A 22,020-nucleotide genomic window follows, 5' to 3' on the forward strand; every position below is an offset into this window, starting at 1 on the left:
GCTTAGTGACAGAAAACTTCCGTGTACTTCTAGGTCCTTTCATTAATGTCCAAAGAATTTTTTAACAGGCGCTGTATTTCTGCATGCGCTCCTCAGACACGCTGTCAATCTCTAAGAGTTGGTTTTAGTTAGACTCCTACTCTGCCCCCCAACAAATTATCTTTCTTGAGGCTTTTCAAAATAGTTTGTGGACGGCGTGCTGGAGGGTAATTCCAAATCCAAATCGATTTCATTCTAAATGGAAATAATACTTAAATCAAATCTTTGTTCCTAAAGTAGCTGAGATGGCACTTTCAGGATTAAATATCCCATTCCCAAACACCACCATCTTGAACATTTGTTTCATTTATTACTATGTATTACATTTCCTTCAATATTCTTAATGCTTACCCTTGGTCTGCTTATAATGCTCTGTACCATAAAGACTACAGGATTGCCTGCCTTCCGTATGGCTTCCACAGCTTGTTCATGGCTGGCATCTCTGAGGTCAATTCCATCCACCTGTAATTGGAAGGCCTCATCTTAACATTGCAAGAAGCTACAAGAATCATAAGTCACTTTTGAGTTTTGGTCAGGAAACTTTGCCTAAAACCTAAGCCCAAATCTCTGTTTCTTGCGGAAAGCTTTCTACAGACTTAGCCTAAAGTCCCTCACACAAAGGTTTGAGATTTCCAAGAGCACTTAAAGGACATTAAATAAATATTCTCTTATTCTTCTGTTTTAAAAACAGGTTTTTCAACATTCTTGCTCGGGCTCCATTATTTTTTTTGGTAGGCAACAGAACATAAGATATACGATAATGTGAAGAGAGTGACAGTGTTTGCCAAATACTGCTTCCTGTAAATCCTATCAAAGAACTCTATCTCCCGGGACTTTACGACATTTACAAACTGAAACTTTTTAGGTGCTGTGGAGTCTTTCACAATGGGTTTTTTTGGGGTTTGTTTGTTTTTGTTCTTGAAAAGCAAGATAAGACCAATTTGAGCTACTAGGTACTTTCTCGAGAAGTTAAATTTTTAGGTCAGAGCTGAAAAGCTTTCTCTTTTCTAGAAGGCAGCACTTACAAAGGATGGCTAAGGACAAATTTTTGCCTGGTTGCTTTTCTTCGTGTCTTCATATATATTGGTGTGTGAAACAAATTTGTCAGGTAAGAACAATGTTAAGGTGAGGTTAGCATCAGTAAAGTGTTCTCACAAGGACCACAACAAAAGCTAGAAGCTAACACAGAAAGGTTATTTGTTAGTGGTAATTCTTGCACACAGTGTTATACGACTTACTACAACAACTTTTTAATCGTCAAACTTAACCATCCAGTGTATATAAGAGAGCACAAAAAGAACCTGAGAGAAATTCTAAACCTATAAGGAACTGAACAATAACAGTTAGGCTCTCCAACTCCCCATGTCTGAAATACTGTATGCAATAGCGGAGATAGAGCTTAAATATGTCACAACTTGAGAATCTGAAATAATCCATTCAGAAACACTCACATTAACATAACATTTTAATTTCACTCACCCATTCCAACTTTTGCAGTTATCACTGTTAGAGCCAACTGCATTCATAAAAATCCAATTATTCAAATAGGACGACTATTTTTAATTTTGTGGCCATCAAGCAAAATTCCAACTCCCATCTTGTTATATACCAATAACTGTTCTATCCTGTTAAAGAAAGTGCAGCCTATACCAAGGTATTGTTTCAAGATCCTTGATAGGGATTTTGTAGTAAACAGAGAACTGCACCTCAGTGCCACTGTGTAAAGCAAGTCCAGACTGATCCAGAATCACCATCTCCATCACATCCCTTGTTACATTCTTACTGATGGACAGTCAGCTAAGGACATCCAGAAGGATGGAGGGTAGTTCCTAAGTTCTCCAGCCTAATGCTGAAGACAGGGTAATGCCTGACACTGATAATCATCACAGGAAAGACCTTTCAGTATGTTCATTCTTCAGTATCTTTAATCAATAAAGCAGAAGTGGCTGCATGAGCACGGGACTGGTTAAGTAGAAGAGAAATCTAGATAAATCCCTTCATGCAATGGCACTGGCTACCTCACTCTCGGGCATGAACACAAGTGTACTTACTTTCTCAAGCATCAAACCCAAATATCTTCATGTCAGGAATTAAAAAAAAATGTGTCTCCCTTAATTACTGCACAAGATGCATAAGAATGATGTGATCTGATTACAAGGGAAACAAGCTTGGTATTTATTTGCATGATCTGCACTGGCCATTTCTGTTGCTAACCAATACACAAAAGTGAAATCTTTTGGATTCACCAAACTTAAGCTTTTCCCCACACACACTGGCTTTAAAACAGGCAGGTCAAGCTCCTGGTTTTGTAGAATCCTGCTCACGGAGTCAGTCACCTATGCTTCAGGTTAGATACTCAACAGACAGCTGACTGCACATAAACATCAGCAGATGGTACTGCAGTCTGTACGGCTCAAGTGGTGTCAGCTGGAGCAATTACACAGCTGTCAGCCCAGAACTACAAATCCATCTCAGCGGCTCCTGAGATGCTGGGGGAATTGCAGCAAAAGGCATTCAGCTGGTACCTCTACAATTCGATCTCCAGTTTTCAGAGTTCCATTTTTGCCGGCTGGGCTGTCTTCCAGGATGTGTTTAATAAAGATCCCTCTCATCACTTCTCCATTACTCAGGCGGCTCCCCATCCCTCGTCCTCCAACAATGCTGATCCCCAACGACTTGCTAGGCTCTCTCCAGAGTTCAACCCTGTTATGAAAAAACAAGGGTCAAAATAAAAGAAAATCTGTTGTGATTATGACAGTGCTGCATACTGAAGATACCTGGATTTGCACAATTATTTTATTCTGAAATAACCCCTCCTTGCAAAGTTTTGTTTTTCAGAGGAATTATCTTTTGAATTGCTCAGAAAGCCTGTAACTGAGTCTAGTGCTGGTCACTTTATTTTGGATTATGATTAAAACTTTAAACCTTGCTATTCATCTCTTCTTTCTGGATCCCTAAGAGTCAGCCTGGGATAAGTAAAGATAAATCACTAAAACACTCAAGACACTGTTAGATTTAGCCCAATGGCAGTAAAAATCAACTCCTGCAACACACAACATACATAAGAGCTGCATTTCTACTGTTTTCTTATTCCTCTTAAAATATATTATGTGTTTCAAAATTTTTAAATTTCATATGACATTTTATTCTGTGCAGCTAGATCCACACTTACTTTCTGGGCTGGTTCCAGTTACTGAAAGCTGCATTTTGAAGTTCACTTTCTTCTCCCTCCCCCTCTTCACGTTCTGGAAGCTCTGGGAGTTCCCTGATGATGAACAGGAACATGTAATTAATTTTTAAAGAACTCATATAATTATTAGATTTTTCTGAAAAATGTCATATATTGAATCACCCTGCCAGAATTAGAATTTGTACACAGGATTCAGATAAGGAATTTCTTCTTCAGATGTCTGTTGGAATACATTTGATGTTTAGGGATTCCCTGTCCACTTTTTTCTGCAATGAATTTGCTATCCACAATAACAGAATAAAAGATATGCAATTTGGAACAAGAACCAAATCAGAGTCAAAGGTAATTATTGACAGGAATAAATAATAACAACAGCACTCAAACAAAGTTACTGCCTTCAAAGATGAACTTTAAAAAAACCTAATATTATTAGTCACTTTGAAATTTTGGACTGTAACTGCAATGAATTTTTGAAACTCAAGGAAAGCGTGGCGTAATTAGTTCTTTCCAGCTATGTTCTGGAAAGACCATCAATACCAAATTCTTATGTTGAAAACACTGAGTATTTGTGGCAACATGTAAATCGAACTGCATGGTATTTAAGAGAAATTTAGGATGAGACAGAATTTAATCTCCTTTTTGGGCAGATCAAACAGTATCAAACAGATCAAACCTTGAAAAAATGTTCGAAAAATTTTCTAGTCAAAGCAACAATTGTATTCTGAGCAGCTTTTTATTGCAACAGTTGCTGGTCTGAAGAAAAGCACCCATCTTTCATCTCTTCCAAATCAAAACTTATTTTCTCAAAATGTGCAAAGCGTATGGAAAGAGTTACACTTGCGAGCTCTGTGGGAAAAAAAATATAAGCCTTTTGACTCACCTGACAATATGTGAAGGAAAAAGTTCAGGTGGTACGGCTCCCTCTGTCTCTTGTCCCAAACCAGCCCTGTACTCGTCTAAATTTTCTGCTGGCACGTATGTAATACTGCAATAAAATGGGACATGATTAAAGTAGCATGAGGACTGCCGGTCCTCCCTTTTGTGGGTGTGAGGTATAGATATGAGGAAGCCACTCAGGACTAATTCAGAAGCACAATGCAAGTAAACTGTTATATGAATCCCTTGTGACTTTGTAACAAATATGCATTTATAGTAAAATTAAGTAGGTGAACAGCACATATACTTCTGTAATTAAAATAAATGGTGCTTGAACAGTGACAAGAGTGTAACAGAGAATATCCAGCTTCAGTCAAAATAAGATTCCTCAAGCAAAGACAGACACTGAAGGATCTGTGAAGTCTGAGGCACCATTACCATGCTAAATGACTGCTGAAAATATTTCTGAAAGTTGGCTTGTAGGAGGTTTTGTGCTCTCCTGTGTGGTTTTGTATTTATTTTGTCCATGGATTTGGACATACAAATGTGTTACAACACACCACCTATGCTGCAGGGAGCAATTCCCTGTTCAAGTCCTTCCTCCAGCCCCTTCATGCACTTTCAGTCAGTCTGGGACAGTCAGATAGTCACGGTTCACCAACCAAACGACAAGCAGACTCTACTTGATGTTTGAATATCAGAAACAGAAATGGTCCAATAGACTGGGGAGGTGGAAAAAAAAGGAAGGAAAAAAAAAAGATTAGGACATCAAGAATATTTCTTAAAAAACTCCATTCTACAGGCAAAAGGATACCATGATATAAACAGAGCTACTTAAATGGCCCTCCTTTAACGATGCTTTGTCTTCTTAAAAACACGTATTTGTTCAAAAAGCAGCTTATCTATCAGATTCAAGTCTTCCAACAAGTAAGGTTAATGGAAAAAAGACTGGGAAAAAAAAAAAGAAAAAAAAAGTCTGTCTACCCATACATCACACAGTTAAAAGAAAAATGAATGTATTTCCCCCGGGAAGAGACAGGGGGAAAAAAAAAATCTAGACCACTTCACAAGGATGTGTAAGCTGCTGAGGAGAGGCTCTTTCAGCTCTGAGGCTTGAACCTGGAGTTGCCTCCTGTCTGTCATTCCCTGACTGAAGTCCTCTCTGTCTGTCACACCCTGTCACTGATTCCCCCTCTTACTGGTTTTCTGCTGGATACAGCAAGTGACAGACAGCAGTTCAAATGAAATTTTATATGATAATGCTGTCAGTTCAAAGTACTCTACCAAAATTATCCTAATGATCATCTTTATTTGTCATCTTTGTCTGTGTTTCAGCATGTTCCCTACCTCCTCTCACACCTACTATATTTAGAAAAGTGCAAAAGGGTCATTAAGGATGTGTTGAACAGAAGGAACTCCACAGCTCTTCTAATGGAAATTTCTAAAACTTCCGTATTATCACCAGCTTTTCTTCTTCTTTCAATCTCCTCCCAGTTCTACTTTGGTCCTTTCTTCAAGCACTTAAGTGTTACTGGGCTTGACACAAAGTATTTTCCTTTTGAAGTGGTGGGAAGTTAGTATACAATAGAAAACAAACACTCAGCAGCAGGTCACTGACTCTTGTCTGCCTTTCCTGAGGGCATTCTAGCACTGGGAAAGACTAAAGGCATACAGTAGTTATTCTATGAAGACCCAGCAGTGAAACATCAAGAAACAAGAGAAGAAAGAACTTTTGAAAATTATCATTACTACTTCTTAACCATCTCAAACTCCAGGTGCATTGAACTATAGCAAAGTGATAGTATTACTCTCACAAAACTCACAGGTCAAAAAAGCTGATGCAGAAGCTCCACTCAGTAAGCCTAAAAGAATACTTTGCCTTTGCAAAAGCTAGAAGATGTGCAAGTTGTACTTCAGTGCAAGAAAATGTAACATTCTTTCAGTTACATTCATCAGTCTCGTCCCAATCAAATTCACCAATATTCACCCTATAAAAATAAGTAGGAAATAATGTATTTTCCCTTGGCAGACAGCTGCAGTAAAAACCCCCACAACTGCAAACAATGTTTCCCCTGACTGGAAAGTTCAGACAATCTCCTTTATGCTAAACTGGCACACTTCTACAAAGGAAAGGGATGAGCCCAGACTCAGCCTGGATATATAAAGCAGAATGCGATCTCTGACAGTACAGTGTCCAGTATCTATCAACCTTTGTCTAATTCTTTTGTGCAAGGGGCATGTGGTAAACAACTATGAAGGGTGCCAAGGTTCAAGGGTAGTGTAGTCCTTACCTCGTATGTCAGCATTGGAGGCAGCTAAAGGTGAGGCAAACCATGTGCACTTCAACTTCTGGAACACCCCACTGTTTTTCATTATATGATTTAATAACTGATATTGTGCTGGAACATTCAAACGGTATGATACAAGGGATGCTCTTAAAGAGCCTCATATGCTTAGTAACATCTCCCAAAAGCTGCCTTAGCTTCCCTTTCTGTGTACAGCACAGAAGCTAAGAAGAAAAGAAGCTCGCTCCACCATTTTTAAAAAATGCATATAAAATTGAGCAACTGAATTACCTAATTGATTTCCACAGATGGAGTAAAATTTAGATAGTCTCTTTGGGAGCTGTTACATATTAGCTCTTTGGAAAAATACATTATTTCTATTCTAGTGCTCAACTACAGTTCGAATAGCGTAATTTAAAGCACTCAAAGAAACATTCAATATGTTTTTAACTGTTCATTCTTACCCACAACTACATTTCAGTAACACTTCAGCTATTTCACAAATATAAACCAGAACACTGCCATTTGGCAAAAAATAGTATAGAAAATAAATAAAAAAGAGTATAGAAAAGAAAACTAAATTACATGGATCAAATACATGAAAAATTATATGCTGAGTAGTTCACCTTTGCTTCTTGCTAATCATTTCCAAAATTCAGTCAACTGCAAAGATTTCCCTACCTGTTCTTTTTACCAAAGGTGTATTATTGATGTGGCTGTCGTCCTCCAATCTCTACCTTTGCATATTATTGCAATGAAAAGTTATACTTAAAAACCTCTCTCTGCTGTAAATTACAGTTTTAGGAAATATGTATACCAGAAAGCAGCCTTTACTATGAAGCTGTTCAACCTACTCCTGCCTTCTGCAACACTTGGCAAGGTCACATTGTATTAAAGACCTTCAATTTACAAGAGTTTTTTCCCAATTAAACTTGAACAGACATGCTTTTCCCTGTACTCATGAGCAGACACTCCCCAGTTATCAACTTGCTGGATTACTACTGTAGCTCATTTGGAGGTCACAGTGAGGTCTGACGACATCCAGCATCATCCTGAACAGTTCAGCCTGTGACTGGGATGATGAGGGGCCCAGAAGAAGGGCATTGGGCTCCTCTGATCGACTCTGTTGAACTTTGTGCTGTATAGTGGAAAAAAAAAATCCACCTAGGCACCTGTATGGTTTATCTCCAAAACAGACTGGTAATTGCCTTGATATAGTTACAGGGAAGACAGTAAGAGAAATAAGTGCCAGAAGATAGTCATGAAGACACAGAAAACAGGAAACTAAGTAAATGACTGTTCTACTGCTGAGTTGTACTTCCTAGCTGCAAGAAAAGTTGAAGTTCAACAACTTCAAAGGAAAGTACATGAAGGGTTTAACCATTTCCTCTCTTTCACAGCTGTACAGCTTAAAAGTGTTATAGTTTTCTTCCTTGAGAGATATAACCACTTCTCCTACCCCCAGAGATGTGCACTAGCAACTAAAGCAGTGACAATGGAAACACCGATGGTTGTGCATATGAAAGTATCTCGTAAACATGACACCGCATGCAGTACAGAGGAACATTTATCACATGCTTGACTTAACAGCCACATGAAACCTCGAAACACCAACAAACCAAGTAACAAAGTATGGAAAATGTTTAGGACAAATTACTCTAAAAAACATTTAAGGTTTACTTTGAATCTCTTTATACATGTAGTAAAATGTAAGTGCCACAGAAAATATGACACTGAGATTAATCCAGATATCAGTACAACATACTCATGCCAATTCTAGCAGTGAACCTTGTACACATACACACAGATGCACACGTGCTCTGAGCACATCTTGGGTGGCTGTCACAAATAAAATTCAAAAATATTACCCATAATTTTTTTAGAATACAGGTATTTTCATTCCAGACTTAAAAAGTATGCTCCAATCTTCAAGCTGAAAGCCATACATATATATACGACTATACACACACAGTCATATCCTTTTTTAATAAAAAAAAAAATATACATACATCTACATGTGCAGCCACATGTGCATGCACACACAAATATACAAAAGGAAAGAGAGAATATGTACCTATATCTGGATATATCCCTGACATTACTATTGATGTCATAAAAGCATGGAATGATTTTAGAGACAAGTTGCAACATAGAGCCATAATGAGTTTCTGAATCGCCAATACTCACACATAACAGAGGGCCTGATCATCAGCAGGTGCTGGAGAAGAAGATCTAGAATGTGAAGCATATGATGCAGTATCTTTTTACAATGGTGATAACAAATGTCAGCGTCTCATGCTGAATGTGAAAGGTATATTTATGTAGTTAAAAAGTGTGAGCTGCTTTTTTTTTTTGTCCTTTTTTTTCCCGTTCCACCTCTGCTTCATCCCAGAAAGCATCTGCTCTTTATTATTGTCTATGGCAGTGATTATTAACAGGCATAGAAAGGCACGGAAAATGAAATTGCAATCTATCTTATTTCTTGATCAGGAATTCATCCCCACACTTTAGTCAGGTGAATTCTAATACACCCCTAGTAATTATCTGACAGATGCTACAAGCAGCTGCTGTAAATGCTGGCTATTATTACAGAAATATAAAAGCTCCTGGCAAGGTAGAGTGAGATGTGAAACAGAATGCATTCTGGTAAGGCCACACATCTGGTTTACCACACGCAAAGGGGAAAAAAATTAAATACCCAAGTCTGAAACTCAGCTTGTTGGTTCTTGACCTATTCAAAATCAAATTTCCTTTAATAAAATTTAAAAAAGCTTTTAAATGGCCAGTAAGAATGGCTTTGTATTTTCTCTGCAAATACTGTTTGCTGCTGAAATACAGCTTTGAAAGTAAAGTATTCCTGCTTAATCACTTTTTGGGGGCAACCTGTTACCCAAAGAAGCTCAGTCTTAAAGTACAGATTCCAATTTTGCAGTAAGGACAGAGAAGAATGATATCTCGATGGTCACATCCAAGTGCTAGTGTACCCTTGCTTCCCAAGGAAGACACCAAAGAGATCCAACTTAAATATTTGAAATGCTGGCCCTTATATCACAAATGCTGCAAGGTGATGCACCACACTAGCTCTGAATTGACACATACAGATATGTGTGTGTCTGTGTGTGTATCCCTATCAGAAAACATGAAGAACTATCACCACATATTGCTCCTTATCTCCAATTTCTGATTTGGGACATTATCCATAATATTATTCTGGGATTCTGTGCTGCTCCTGAAAGTAAAAAAATTACAGAAAAATTTGACTATGCTGACTAGTTTTATAGCAAAACTATACAGTCCCAAAACCACAGTCCTTATTCTTGCAAGACTCTTTCAGAAGCTACCAAATGATTTGGTCTTTCAGTTCTTTGAAGTGCAGATGTTGGCTTCACTTTAAAACCTTAGCATAGGAAAGAAAAGAGCATTAAAAAAAAAAAAAGAAAAAGAGAAAAATCTTAATTAAAAATATGAATATCAACTGCCCCTCTTCTGCAAAATCTTTCAGAAAGGGGATGTACTTTTCTCTGAAAAATCTGAATATTCACATCTAAGTCATGATTCTAGTATTACCAACACATCTGCAAAAGACTATAAAACAAAAGTCAAACAATGTAAAACGCAGCAGCTATAAAAGAATAAGCACAAATAATGAACACATCTGTATTTGATCATGTAACTACAGCACTAATAAAGGACTCCTCATAGAAGAATGGTGCTGCAGCAGTTGTGTATCTAAGCAGATATACACACACATGTATAGCACATACCAACTGAGATCAATCATGACAGTAAGAATTACAGTTTAGAAGCCAACAATAATAACCACAGACACATTTTATCAACACTCACTCATGCCACCATATAAATACATGTATATAAATACATGACAACACTGACAATAATGTAATTAATTATATGAGTATACCCCTTTATTTCAACAATCCTACATTAAATCATAATCCTAAAGGCATGAGAACTATGGGGCAGACAATTAAACCTATGACCCACAGTGAAGGTATTTTGACCACTTGTTCCAAAAACGCCAGGTCTCTTCGAAGTAGAATACTTCTGCAGAAATATGGAATGCCCAGCTGTCCATTCTGAACTGACAGAAACCACAACTACCAGGAACCACACTGTGATTGGACTGATCTCTTTCAAGGCCACCATCTTAAATTAGTAGAGGTTTCTATTACCCACAACTCCATTAATCCCATTTGCTTATCTTATTATTATTTATGTTATATAATTATATTACATAATAATAATTATATTATTATTGGCCCAATCTATGTTACCACAGGTCTGAGAAAACCAGCCACTAGACTTTGAAGCCGCAAACCCAGCATTGGTGTGTCTATAGCACCATTCACAACTTCAAGAACAAGCTCATTTCTAGATGGTGCATGAGGGTAAAGTTAACTCCACAACCAAGACAGTAAGAAAGAAGTGTACTTAAAGGCAGAGTTAAAATTCTGCACATTGTGTGAACTTGAGAAGAAGCTTTCTTATCAACTGGGTATCTCAAAACTTGTATTAATTACTACGTCTTTAAAATAGTACTCCCAAGAGTAGATATTTATGCACAAGAGCAAGTTTCTTTCTATGTACTGATAAAAAAATTGGAACTGACTTCAGAAAACAGAGTGTTTCTGCTCTTTGTCACAGATGTACTGAAATGTTTTAAGCACTATTTTTCTGCATTAACGTCATATGTCATACTTTCTGTTTGGCAGTCAAAACCAAAATTCATTACAAAGATCAAATGAAACCACTTGTACAATGGCCAGGATAGTCCTCCTTTAAGAACCACAAAAATCTTGAGGAATTAATTACTTTTTTTAGAAGAGTAATGAATGCAAAATTCTGACTAACCCCATTCTTTCAGTAAAACCATACAGAGCAGTAATGATGATGATCACTCATGACAGTAATAATTTTCCTAAGACCATCCAAAGCCTCTCGCACAAGTGATTTTATCTTTGAAATCCATGAAAATGTAATCTGAAGGTGAATTATCCATCTGAAGCTGTAACTTAAAGGTAAATTCATGTATAAGGACATACAAAATTTTCATTTAAAATACTTGCATAAATAACCAGTTTTCAATTATTAGTTTTTTCCTACCGCAATTCAACATCTGCCTTTACCTACTTTATATCTGGTCCAATGAGTGAATGCCGCCTCAGCATAGCCCGGGCCTGTGCATTGGTTAAGTTTGTGGTTGACTCTTCATTAATGGACAGGATGCAGTCCCCCACACCAATCCGTCCGTCACGACTGATTGAGCCTCCATGGATGACACTGCGAACTATCATTCCCAAGCCATCTTTATTGGAGCTTACTGTCATCCCTATAAGAGTGAAAACACATTAAACAGTTAATGTCTTTGAGGCCCAGCTTTGGGTGCCAAGATAAGGAAACGAAACCTAGGCCACAGCGGAGGTAAAAGTCAGTCAGCCAACCTGTCAATATCAGCAAGCCTAAAAATATTGCTCTTACTCGCCCTTGCATTTCTTCTATCCAGCAGGAGACAGCAATTATAAACTGCAATCACAGTACCTTTACTTCACCTTGTCATTTCACATACTAGGCTCTACATAAAAACATTAGGACAGTGAAAAATTTAAGCAAAAAATAAACTGAAAAGGTAATGAAATTCCTTCAAATTCACCTCTTCTGATGGTTCACTGAGTTTATACATTTCAGTTTAGTTTATGATGATTCTCTTTGGAAAGAAGGGGAAATGTTTTAACAGGTAATTAGGAGCCCAGTACAAACACACTTATTTTCAACAGAAAGCCTGAATCAGATCTCACTGAGATAGTGGCTGCCTTCCCACTCTCCTAGGTGGGCCATAGCTTAGGCCCAGAAGAGTGTCCTGATTTCTGCGAGAGTCTGTGCTTTGCTTATGGATACAATCCACTATTTGAGTTATACCACAATCCTACCTGTGGCACAGCAGGACTCTAGTTTTCTGTGTTTACAAACACCCTTTAACTTTACTTTCTTCTCACTAACAGGAAATGAGACAAGTATGCTCTTGCCCCTCCTTCCCCATGGGGAGCCACAGGGACTTACTTGTGCTGGGCTTCACACGTCTGTGAATGTTCTTACATGCTCAGTTGTTACCATTATTTTCAGGGCAGTTGGTGCTCATGAAGCAAGCCCTGATAACAGTTTCAGGAAAAACTGTTCTTGACTAAGGCAGTGAAAAGGTAGCTGTAGGGTCAGGATCCTTGATGTCTATCTTAATACTGCCAAATGTGGCATTTTTCTTTCTTTGTGCACTAATGTGAAAGTTTTCATTTGCTAATAAGGTGAAGGCATTGAAATAAGAGCACCTTATAGAGGAATAGCTATTGGAGAAGGATGTAGTGACTACCCCAGTTTCACATGCAAAACATCAGGCTAGCAAGCACTGGGAGTGCAGCTGTCTGTCTGCAAGTGCTTCCATTACTGCCCAGACTGTGAGTGAACAGAAGATGATAGCTACCAGAGAAAAATCTACAAGAATACTAGCTAAAAAAATTCCAACAATTTATATACAAACATGGCTACAGAAGACACAGGCTGATCTCTTTATTATGTGAACTTAGACTTGGGAAACTACTGGTTGAACAGAGTTTATAAGGCAGCTGTTAATCCCAGGCTCAGCCAACCATACAAACATCTGACTATATATTTGTCTCAGAAAAAAAAATAAAATACTGTAACCATTTAAAGAATAACCTTAATTCAGATATTCATTTGTGGGTTTTAGTGCTCTTTTCAGAAAATAAAAATCTCATTGTGCTGATTCTTCACATCCATCCCCTTGTAGTTGAGAACAATATAGTTGTCTAAAGTATAAGAAGGTAGCCCTGACTAGTAAGGAACTGCACAATAAGGTTCTTAGACATAGGAATACATGTACCTCACTACTTTGGTATGAGGAAGTCAAGGTCTAACTTTTGGAAAAACTGCAAAACCCATCTTTGTATGGCCCTTTATATTAAACTGCTGAAAGAATATGGTGTTACTACTGACTGGAGATTTATATGTATTATTTGCCAGTTAATAATGTCAGGTGTGGACAGGTGTAATTTATAGATGTATCAGACTTGTAATACAGACACAAATGCCACTGATTTATTGCCTTTCTACTAGAAAAAGCAGAGGTAAACTGTATATCATCTACTCCTCAGATCAGTAACATTACAATGCTAAGCACATCAAAGGTGCTGTCCCGGTGTGGATTCCCTATTTTTCTACACTCACATGTTCCTTCCTAGAACCATTTCTTGACAGATCTGCTGTCAGATTTTACTCAGTCACATCTGAATTCAAACATAACTCTGCAACACAGTGGTCTCCACCAGAACACAAGCAGTGTGCACACAAAACTGCTGAGGAAACAGGTGAAATGAGGTTTGAAATTCAGAACCTAACTTAGCTTAATAGTGTCATATTGCTATGCTCTAACGTCTTTTTATTGCTGTAGATGCTTTAATATTGCTGTATTGTTATAGAATGATAGCACCCAAAATCGCAAAATACCCGTTTACCTTTTGAAACAGAATTTTTCCAAAATAAACAGTACATATATATGTTTACAAACACTGATTATTTAGTGTTGTTTCACTCTAATCCACCTCAGGAGATTTATTAATAAGAACCTGGGTTAACCTCCCCTTTCTGGGGCGGGTCGCTACAATGGGTGACACCACTAAAAAGGAAAAAAGAAGTGCCTGTTCTCAATTGAAATAGTCGATGCAGCTGCAGCTTTCAACATCATTCACAGCTCTTGATTTATCTCCTTTGCAAAAATGAAAGTTAAAAGCAGTGCAGCCATGTGCATAAATTGATCACTGTGCCCAGGCTGCTTCACAGGCCAGAGTGTACTTAGCCTGGAAGACTGGTCCAAAGCCAGGAGAAAGCGATATTCACATTCATATTTTGTATATATGAACTGAGACCAGTCTTACTTTTAAGCATATATAATGTCTGTGAATGTGGACTGTGTCCCAAATTTGTATTTTCATGCTTGACATCAAATTTGCTTTGTATGTTGACAGTAATTAAAATACTCATACATAAATGAAAACCTGCTCCATTGAATTAACAGTTTGTTGCAAGGAAAACTTTTTTTACAAAGTCCAGATGCTTGGAAACACACTGTGACCTGCACTTTATACAGTCTGGTAATCAGAACAGTAAAGGTAGTAGTTAGCCAAGCATCTCATACCAATGAAAGGTAAACCTCAGACCTTTTTTACAGTTTTATATTTTGGAGACCCTGATTTTAAACCTGATCAGTTCCCAATCCAGTTAGAAGGATGGCTGTATCATGAAGGTGCCAGGTGGCAAACTGAACATCCAGTCATCATAAGGCAGTTTATTCCAGGTGAAAGAGTCCACTGAAATACAGCATCACAGCTGTGAAAAAAACAACATCCACCTCTGTACAGCAGAGGAATCCTAAGTGGGGACTGTTTATAAGCAGTTCTGTGGACAGCCCATTTTAAAGCATTTGTGTAATTACTGCAAACAGCCAGCACCCACACAAAGGCCTGCCCTACCAACTCCAGAAAGTCTTCAAGGATGTGCAGGTGGCTGGAAGAAACAGCATCAGAAACCTAAACCAAAGCAAACGAACACACCAGCCACAAATGGGAAGGACGCACCACTGCCTCTCAACGCAAAGCCAAAGCCTTTCCTGGCTCTGGGAAGGTACTGCTTCTTCACACTGCCAAGGACCACACCAGAGACTAGGATAGGACAGTGACAAACATTAGCATCTGTTGTGCTTGTTTGCTCCAAAATGTCAGTACGCTCAGGAAGCTGCAGATTGCAGATATTTAAAAATTCTGAACTTCATTACAAAATGATAATATTGAGCTATCTATTAAATGAATCAATTTTTCAGAAATATTGCAGCACTTCAGATAGAAGCACAAATTTGTAGCAAGGAAGTGAATAGCTTGTTTAGACCCTTTTGACCATCCTCAGGAAGCAAAATCATTTTGTTCTTGCAAACATTTGAAATTCTAGTCTGAAGTTCTTTGGCCAAAGAGTTCTTCTACGGCACTCCTTGGCTACATCTTGTTTTTCCACTAAATTAGTATACATATTAAAGAACAATGCACTAGAATTGTTAGCAGTTGGGAAAGACTAATCTCTTTTATGGGAGAACAAATTCTCAGTGAGACTGGAGACTTTTGTGTCCACAGTGACAGCACATGGATCCAGTTCCATGACAGTCAAAAAGGGTAAGAGCAACAAAGAATGAATATCCTGTCTCCACTAAATGGAAAATATTTAGTCTTTACTACTAAAACATACAAGGAAAACAGAAAGCCATAATCCTTACAAGGTTACAAAAAATGCTAGCTAACTTACCTAGACTTGAGTTGCCTTTTGCAATTGTGATAGTCTTCTCATACATGTTTTTGACTGAATTTGGGATTGTGAAACTTCCCTCCAAAGATACAGGGCATCTCTTCTCCATTAAAAGCAATTGATCCTAACACAAGGGAAAATAACATCAGTCCAGAATGCTGACATAAAAATATACTTGGTCATACTGATCTCAACTCACCTTAACTTACACAAAATCTATGTGCATAATTAAGACAGATTCCTTACACAGACATTAGAAAAGTCAATCCCCTGAAGATCAAACCAAGATACCTAAGGTTTGTGTTTTCATTCAGGCAATATACCAAATCTGCCACAAAGTATACTTTTAATTTAGAGACATCAGTTACACTCTTAAAATCAGCAGGATGAATTCAAGGGCTTCATACTTTTTCACCACAGACATCTGACAATCTGCCAGTACTGAAGTAACAAATAATGTAAGAAATTGCAGCTCTTTCAAGAATTTCTTAATAAATCACTGAATGGAATAAATAAGAATCATGTCACAGTGACTATCACGTAAAGGCAGATTATGCAGCATCACAGGTCAGTTTGTGAGCTGACCTGCACAGGCTTGCATGAACACCATGATGCAAGACATTCATATCCCTCCCCCCTGGCTTCCTAGGCCTGTTTCCAGCTGGGCAGCTCCTTCTTACACTCATGTCCCTGTGAAGGTTAACAGGGGATAAGAAAATGCCCGTCCTGCCCACTGGGTACACTGTGGTCCTGTAGTATCTAATGAAGAGAGGTGTGAGCAGATTTTTATACACCACTGTATTGCCAGCCTCTAAGAAACTATTATCTTGATGCCATAAATTATGTCCTGTTTTGGAAAGGTCTAAATCCTGCAGTTTTGATGTGAGATAACAGATCTGATGAACATTATAATCAAAGAACTATGCAGAGCTGTTGGCCAGTGACAATTTCAGCAGGAAATTCTAATAGAGCCTTTCTACGACTTTTTTAAAAATTATTATTTTAAAAAAATAAATAGCTTTACTTTTGCTTGGGGATCAAGTTGCACGGTAGTAGCAAGGCTTGTATTTAGTGCAACTTCTGATGCTATCTGAGATCCAGTCCATGTTGCTGTGTTTTCATTTTCATTTTGGTTGATATCCGAAACATCCAGAGGCAGGAGATCCGTTTTAGTAAAACCAGTTGCAGTTTCCAGGCTACTGCCCACTACAGACTTTTGCTCTTTCATTCTCTGATTCAGATCCATGTTGTACAGATTCTTGTCAGATACATGGAAATCAGCTGCAGTATTTTCACATTCCTCGCCAACAGACTGTTTAACACAGGAAACAATCACCATTTATTTGTAGTATAATTCAAAAGCATATTTCATGCTAAAACCTTCAACAAAAACTAATCTCATAGAATGCAGACATATCTGTTGTACAATCAGTAACAATCAACCTTATCTTTAGCTCCCTATAGGCATTCATTCTTCTGTAAGGTGAACTTGATTTCTTAGACAACTTCTGTTTTAAAATACCAGAAATCAGTAAAAATAAGTTACTACTGAAGGCCAAATTCTAACTTGGTATTCTGCAGTAACTCTCTACTAACTTCAGAAACGTAATGTCCACTCACACATTCTTCAAATAGACATAAGTCCAGTAAGTTTTTAAAATTAAAGTATTCAATTGTTTTTCTCAGGTTAAAGAACTTTGCAAGACCAAGGTCTTCAGGTTCAACACACTTAGCAAGCAAGGAGGAATTTCAACCAGCTCAGACCATAAAAAGGCAACATGATCATTCATTTAACTGAGTAGAAACATATTTACATATCCTTTCCACATAAAGAAAAACTAGGTCAAACCTCAGCAAAGAATGAACATGGAGATTTAAAGTGGGACAACAATTACATGGAATGATGCAGCTACAGCAGCTTACCAGTTAGTACTTATTACAAGTCTGCCTTTTGTGGCTGCAGAACTACCACTAAACTCTCTGCACATTTGTTTAGACTTTCAATATTCTAAGGCCCTGCCTTTAAAATGTTTCCAGGGATTTCAATAATCACAACACTCTGAAGCAAATCTTCAAATATTCTCTAGCTGAGCTTTCAAAGTATGTTATTTTAAAAACATGCAGGCCATTAGATATCATAAAGATACATCAGAGAATTTGAAGTTGGACTTAGAGGCTCTATGTCAATACTAGGGATTTTTCTGTGAAATTTAATAAAAGTGTCAAAACCAACTACCTTTTTCTGTCTTAGTTGTTACCCACTGATCCTATTAATTCTTCTATCACTTTTCCAAAAAGTTGGGAAACGTTTCCCAGAATCTGGGCATATTTTGCAATGTTATGAATCAAGAGTCTTAGAATTAGCTTTTGTCAGCTTTTATTAAGTGCATACATGCATGCTGTGTCCCCAGCCAAGAATCAAAAAAGGTTTACCTGTAAATAAGTGGTTTAAGTAACAGCTGAGAAGATAATTGAGCAAAGCCTAAATACCACTAATCTGCATGATATAATCAGTGACATAATTTCCTATCTTCTTGAGAACAGAACACAAGTACCATAATCTATTTAAGTTATTTCATAATGTTTCCAATACAGTTGGGACTCTGCTTTTTATCCATTACCAGATCAGTGAAGACAAGCCTCAGGTCATACTCAGCATTTATTTCACATTCCATACATACACATAAGAGTCACAGTGTATGTTCATTTTTATTTCTGTTTCACTCAAAGAAAAGCCAATGCAGTAATTTTTGAAGAAAAACACAATTTCAGGAATTTGTAACTACAGCAGTATATGATCTGAGCACTTGCATTACTTTAAGTATGCTTTTCATCACCTGTTTTAAACATGACACCAAAGTGATATTCAGAACTTGTCAACTGCCCTGCAGCCAGAAATAGCTGAAATACCTCTGCATTCCTCATAGCACCAAATAGCACTGTTTCAATTTTTACTGCATTTCACTTGATTCAAAAGTCTTCTTTTTTGAACAGGTTTTCTCACTGTGTTTGTCTTGTGAAGTCCCTCTTAACCACAGAGTACTTGATGAGAACTTAATACTCACTTCATACTGGTGCACAGAGATGAATACTGAAAAGCCAGGACCATAGTATTTTATAAAAATATAAACCAAAGCCATTTTAAGTCAATGCTGGAAATAGCTTAAGACTATCTAGAGCCTCTCAATGCGATATATAATGTAAATCCAGTCTCTATCTCATAAAATGCTCCTAAGCATGCAAAACGCATAATCCATTTAAGTAACAATTACAGAGTTAAACAATGCAATCTGTCCCACTGGCACTGCAGAGATGTGCTCTTCTGTGGATTAGGAGAAACCATTAGAAGATGAATCTAGCTTTCCAACAAGTGCCTCATAAAGGCTAAACATATTCCAGAAGGGCTAAAGGGAGTTACTGAAGCTCAGGTGTGCCGGAAAAAGCAGCAGCTACTCTATTCAAGTCCAAAGACTGCAAACCCAGAAAGAAGTTTCTACAATGTGGCTTTCAAAGATGACTGCTAGGAGAATGGAATTGGAAGGTTCTGGTTTAGCGAAATAAATCTTAAGATTGCCAAGAAGAAAGAACATGAAAAACCATGGAGAGAAACAAAACGCAACTCTGATACAAACAATCAAGTCATTATGGGTACGTGACCAGGAAAAAATGGCTACTGATCTTTGTAATATTCTTAAATAAATCTTCATTTATTAACTTTAAATAGGAATTAGAAATAATCAAAATTTTTATATATACATATTTTTAATTACAGAATCATTATGAAAATTTCATTCAAAACATACTAACATACTATGAACCATAAAAGCATAACTTCAGATGAAAACTTACACTTTTTCTCATAGTAAAATACCATAGAATACAGGCATTTTGTGTTACCTCTCTTTACTATGCCTTGAATACAATTAAGTTCTTCTACCGACTGCTCACCACAGCTTTAACACTACAAACAATCTCACCATGCTTTATGTGGCTAAATCGTGCTTTATCTAAGAAAAATCCAAGCTTTCAACCTTCTGTCTCTCTCTTCAACACAGAGATCTGTAAGACATCAGCCCTACTCCAAACAAAACTTTAACCTGGTAACAAATAGTGCCTTTTGAACCAGGATGACATAAAATATTTATATCTAGCAATATAGCCTGTTCACACCTATAATCAAAGTTTGTCATCAATGAAACCATCCTCCTTTTTACCTTGGAAGTTGATAATGGAAGAGAGAAGCTGTCGTTCACCTCACCGCTACAGGCACTGTGATGCAAAGCTGCCACTGAATCCTGGAAGACGTCTCTCTCTAGAGAATACTGTGATTCAAAGGTGGACTCATCTGCCAGATCTGCCTCTCCGGAGTCCACCTAACAACAAAGCAATTCAATCAGCCAGGCTGTTACCATCACACCACATAAGCCCCAAACACATGCACATCAGCCACTACATACTGACTGACACTGTTCTTGGCTTTTTTTTTTCTTTTTTTCACTCCATGTTTTACACTGAAGTTACATTTGCAAAGTACAGTAGGAAAATTTTCTGCTTCAGTAATAATCTGTGCTATCACATCTTTAAAGGTTGAAAAGAATATCTGAAGTAAAGCAAGAGTCTCAACCAGAATAAGCTGTGGGGCTGAGGCAGGCTCATGCCTGTTAATAGAAGTATAAGGTGTTGGGAGAATTCTAATGTACTCCCTGGTGTGAATATTCGGATTCTTTAGGGCTTCTTTTTATTTTTCTTTTGAATTTTCTCTTACAAAAATTAACATGGGAAAAATAATGAGCTTCACTTGGTGCCACCTGTCAGGAACATTCTCTCAACTCAACTTCTTAGGCTCATTTTTCATACTGTTTTAAAAACAATCATCTGGAAACTGTAGTGCTTTACTGTACATTTATAGGAAAAAATTATTACATGATTTTTTATGATTTTTACATTTGACAATAAGATATTACAGACATTTCTACAATTCTTCTATTCCTCTTATAAGAGAAATAAATTTTTTAGAAGAGTTTTGGATATGGGTAGTGTTTTTTGCCCTTTTTTTAAAATGAAACATCATCTTTTTTCAAGACTCACATACTTTTAAATCTAGAATAAAATTAAGTCCTAAAAGACCTAATTTATGGTGCTTCTTAACTACACTTCCATTACAATTTCATCTTCCCTGGTAGAGCTGAAGAAAGTAGCGTATGTTAACAAAATGATCAGTGAGTTTAGAGCCACAACATACCACACACTAGGATAAAGCAGATAAGTGCATCCATCTGCAGAGATGGGACCTAACTTGCTTTCCAGCCCCTCTACTTAATCATATTATGAATTCATTATAGTAAATGCACAACGGCAATAGCAACAATCTGCAGAGATTCAACACATTGATTCCTTTTTGCAGTAAAAAGGATCAGGTTTTTTTATTATTTCTAGCCTAAAGACTTAACAGCTAATTCAAACTGCTCCTTCACTGTAACTTATTCTCAAGCTCATTGTCTGGAAAATGCAGACTAATGTTACCAAAGCTATGCCCTAAAAAAAGGATTGTGAAAATTCAGGACAGATCTGTAGAATATGAGTGCCAATCTATCTATGGAAACCAGGATCTCATAAGTGTACTCTGTAACCACATCTTCAACTGGGTGACTGCATATTTAGTTCCATATTCTGCGTATTTAATTAGATAGCTGACAACTCTATTAATATATCATATATTTTCATTGCTTTTTTCACAAGTTTAATTTTTTAAATAGGAATCACAGGTGGAAGTCAATTTTTTAAAATACTTTAGTTTTAATCTGATCTTTTCAACACTTCTTTAATTACAGGTTATTTATAATATGAAATGTCTTCTTCATGCTTCTTAATGAACAGAATAAGACAACTACTATTATCTAACTACCGTAAAAGGTAACAAACTGCAGAATTAAAACCAGGCAGTCTTCTTTAAAGGCAAGTTATTAAATCAGCTTGTCATTTGAAAGAGTGAAAAAAACCCCAAATCTACTGAAAGTAGTAATGCAGATATTTTCATCCTGGAAGAATCCAGTTCAGGTTTTTGGTTTTGGGATTTTTTCCTAATGAATTAAGTCCTGGTTTTTAGTGGAAACTGCTTCCCTGCTCAAGTCCTCAAAAAAGGAGGGTCTAATGACTTCAATATCAGATCCAGATCAGTAAAAATAACCATGACCAGATACACTTGGAATACATATATACCTATATATGTATACAATATACAGATATTCTGGG

At 37.2% G+C, this 22,020-nt stretch overlaps 1 protein-coding gene across 20 annotated transcripts in view; it reads right to left on the bottom strand.

Moving 5' to 3' along the window:
• MPDZ (multiple PDZ domain crumbs cell polarity complex component) overlaps positions 1-22,020 on the bottom strand; it is a 92,234-nt gene that overhangs the window by 27,310 nt on the left and 42,904 nt on the right. For 12 of the 20 annotated variants that reach the window (XM_050328643.1, XM_050328642.1, XM_050328637.1 and 9 more), the window contains 9 exons: positions 19,983-20,141; positions 16,793-17,080; positions 15,769-15,892; positions 11,542-11,740; positions 8,578-8,622; positions 4,110-4,214; positions 3,212-3,304; positions 2,565-2,742; positions 391-501 (listed from right to left, as the gene is read on the bottom strand). In XM_050328643.1, coding sequence (XP_050184600.1) covers positions 391-501; positions 2,565-2,742; positions 3,212-3,304; positions 4,110-4,214; positions 8,578-8,622; positions 11,542-11,740; positions 15,769-15,892; positions 16,793-17,080; positions 19,983-20,141 — 1,302 coding nt within the window. The remainder of the gene's footprint in view (positions 1-390; positions 502-2,564; positions 2,743-3,211; positions 3,305-4,109; positions 4,215-8,577; positions 8,623-11,541; positions 11,741-15,768; positions 15,893-16,792; positions 17,081-19,982; positions 20,142-22,020) is intronic. The other 8 variants (XM_050328646.1, XM_050328639.1, XM_050328649.1 and 5 more) reach the window with 3 other exon arrangements.

The sequence above is a fragment of the Myiozetetes cayanensis genome, unplaced genomic scaffold (assembly GCF_022539395.1).
Source record: "Myiozetetes cayanensis isolate MyiCay16 unplaced genomic scaffold, myiCay2020 scf4, whole genome shotgun sequence".
Taxonomy (NCBI): domain Eukaryota; kingdom Metazoa; phylum Chordata; class Aves; order Passeriformes; family Tyrannidae; genus Myiozetetes; species Myiozetetes cayanensis.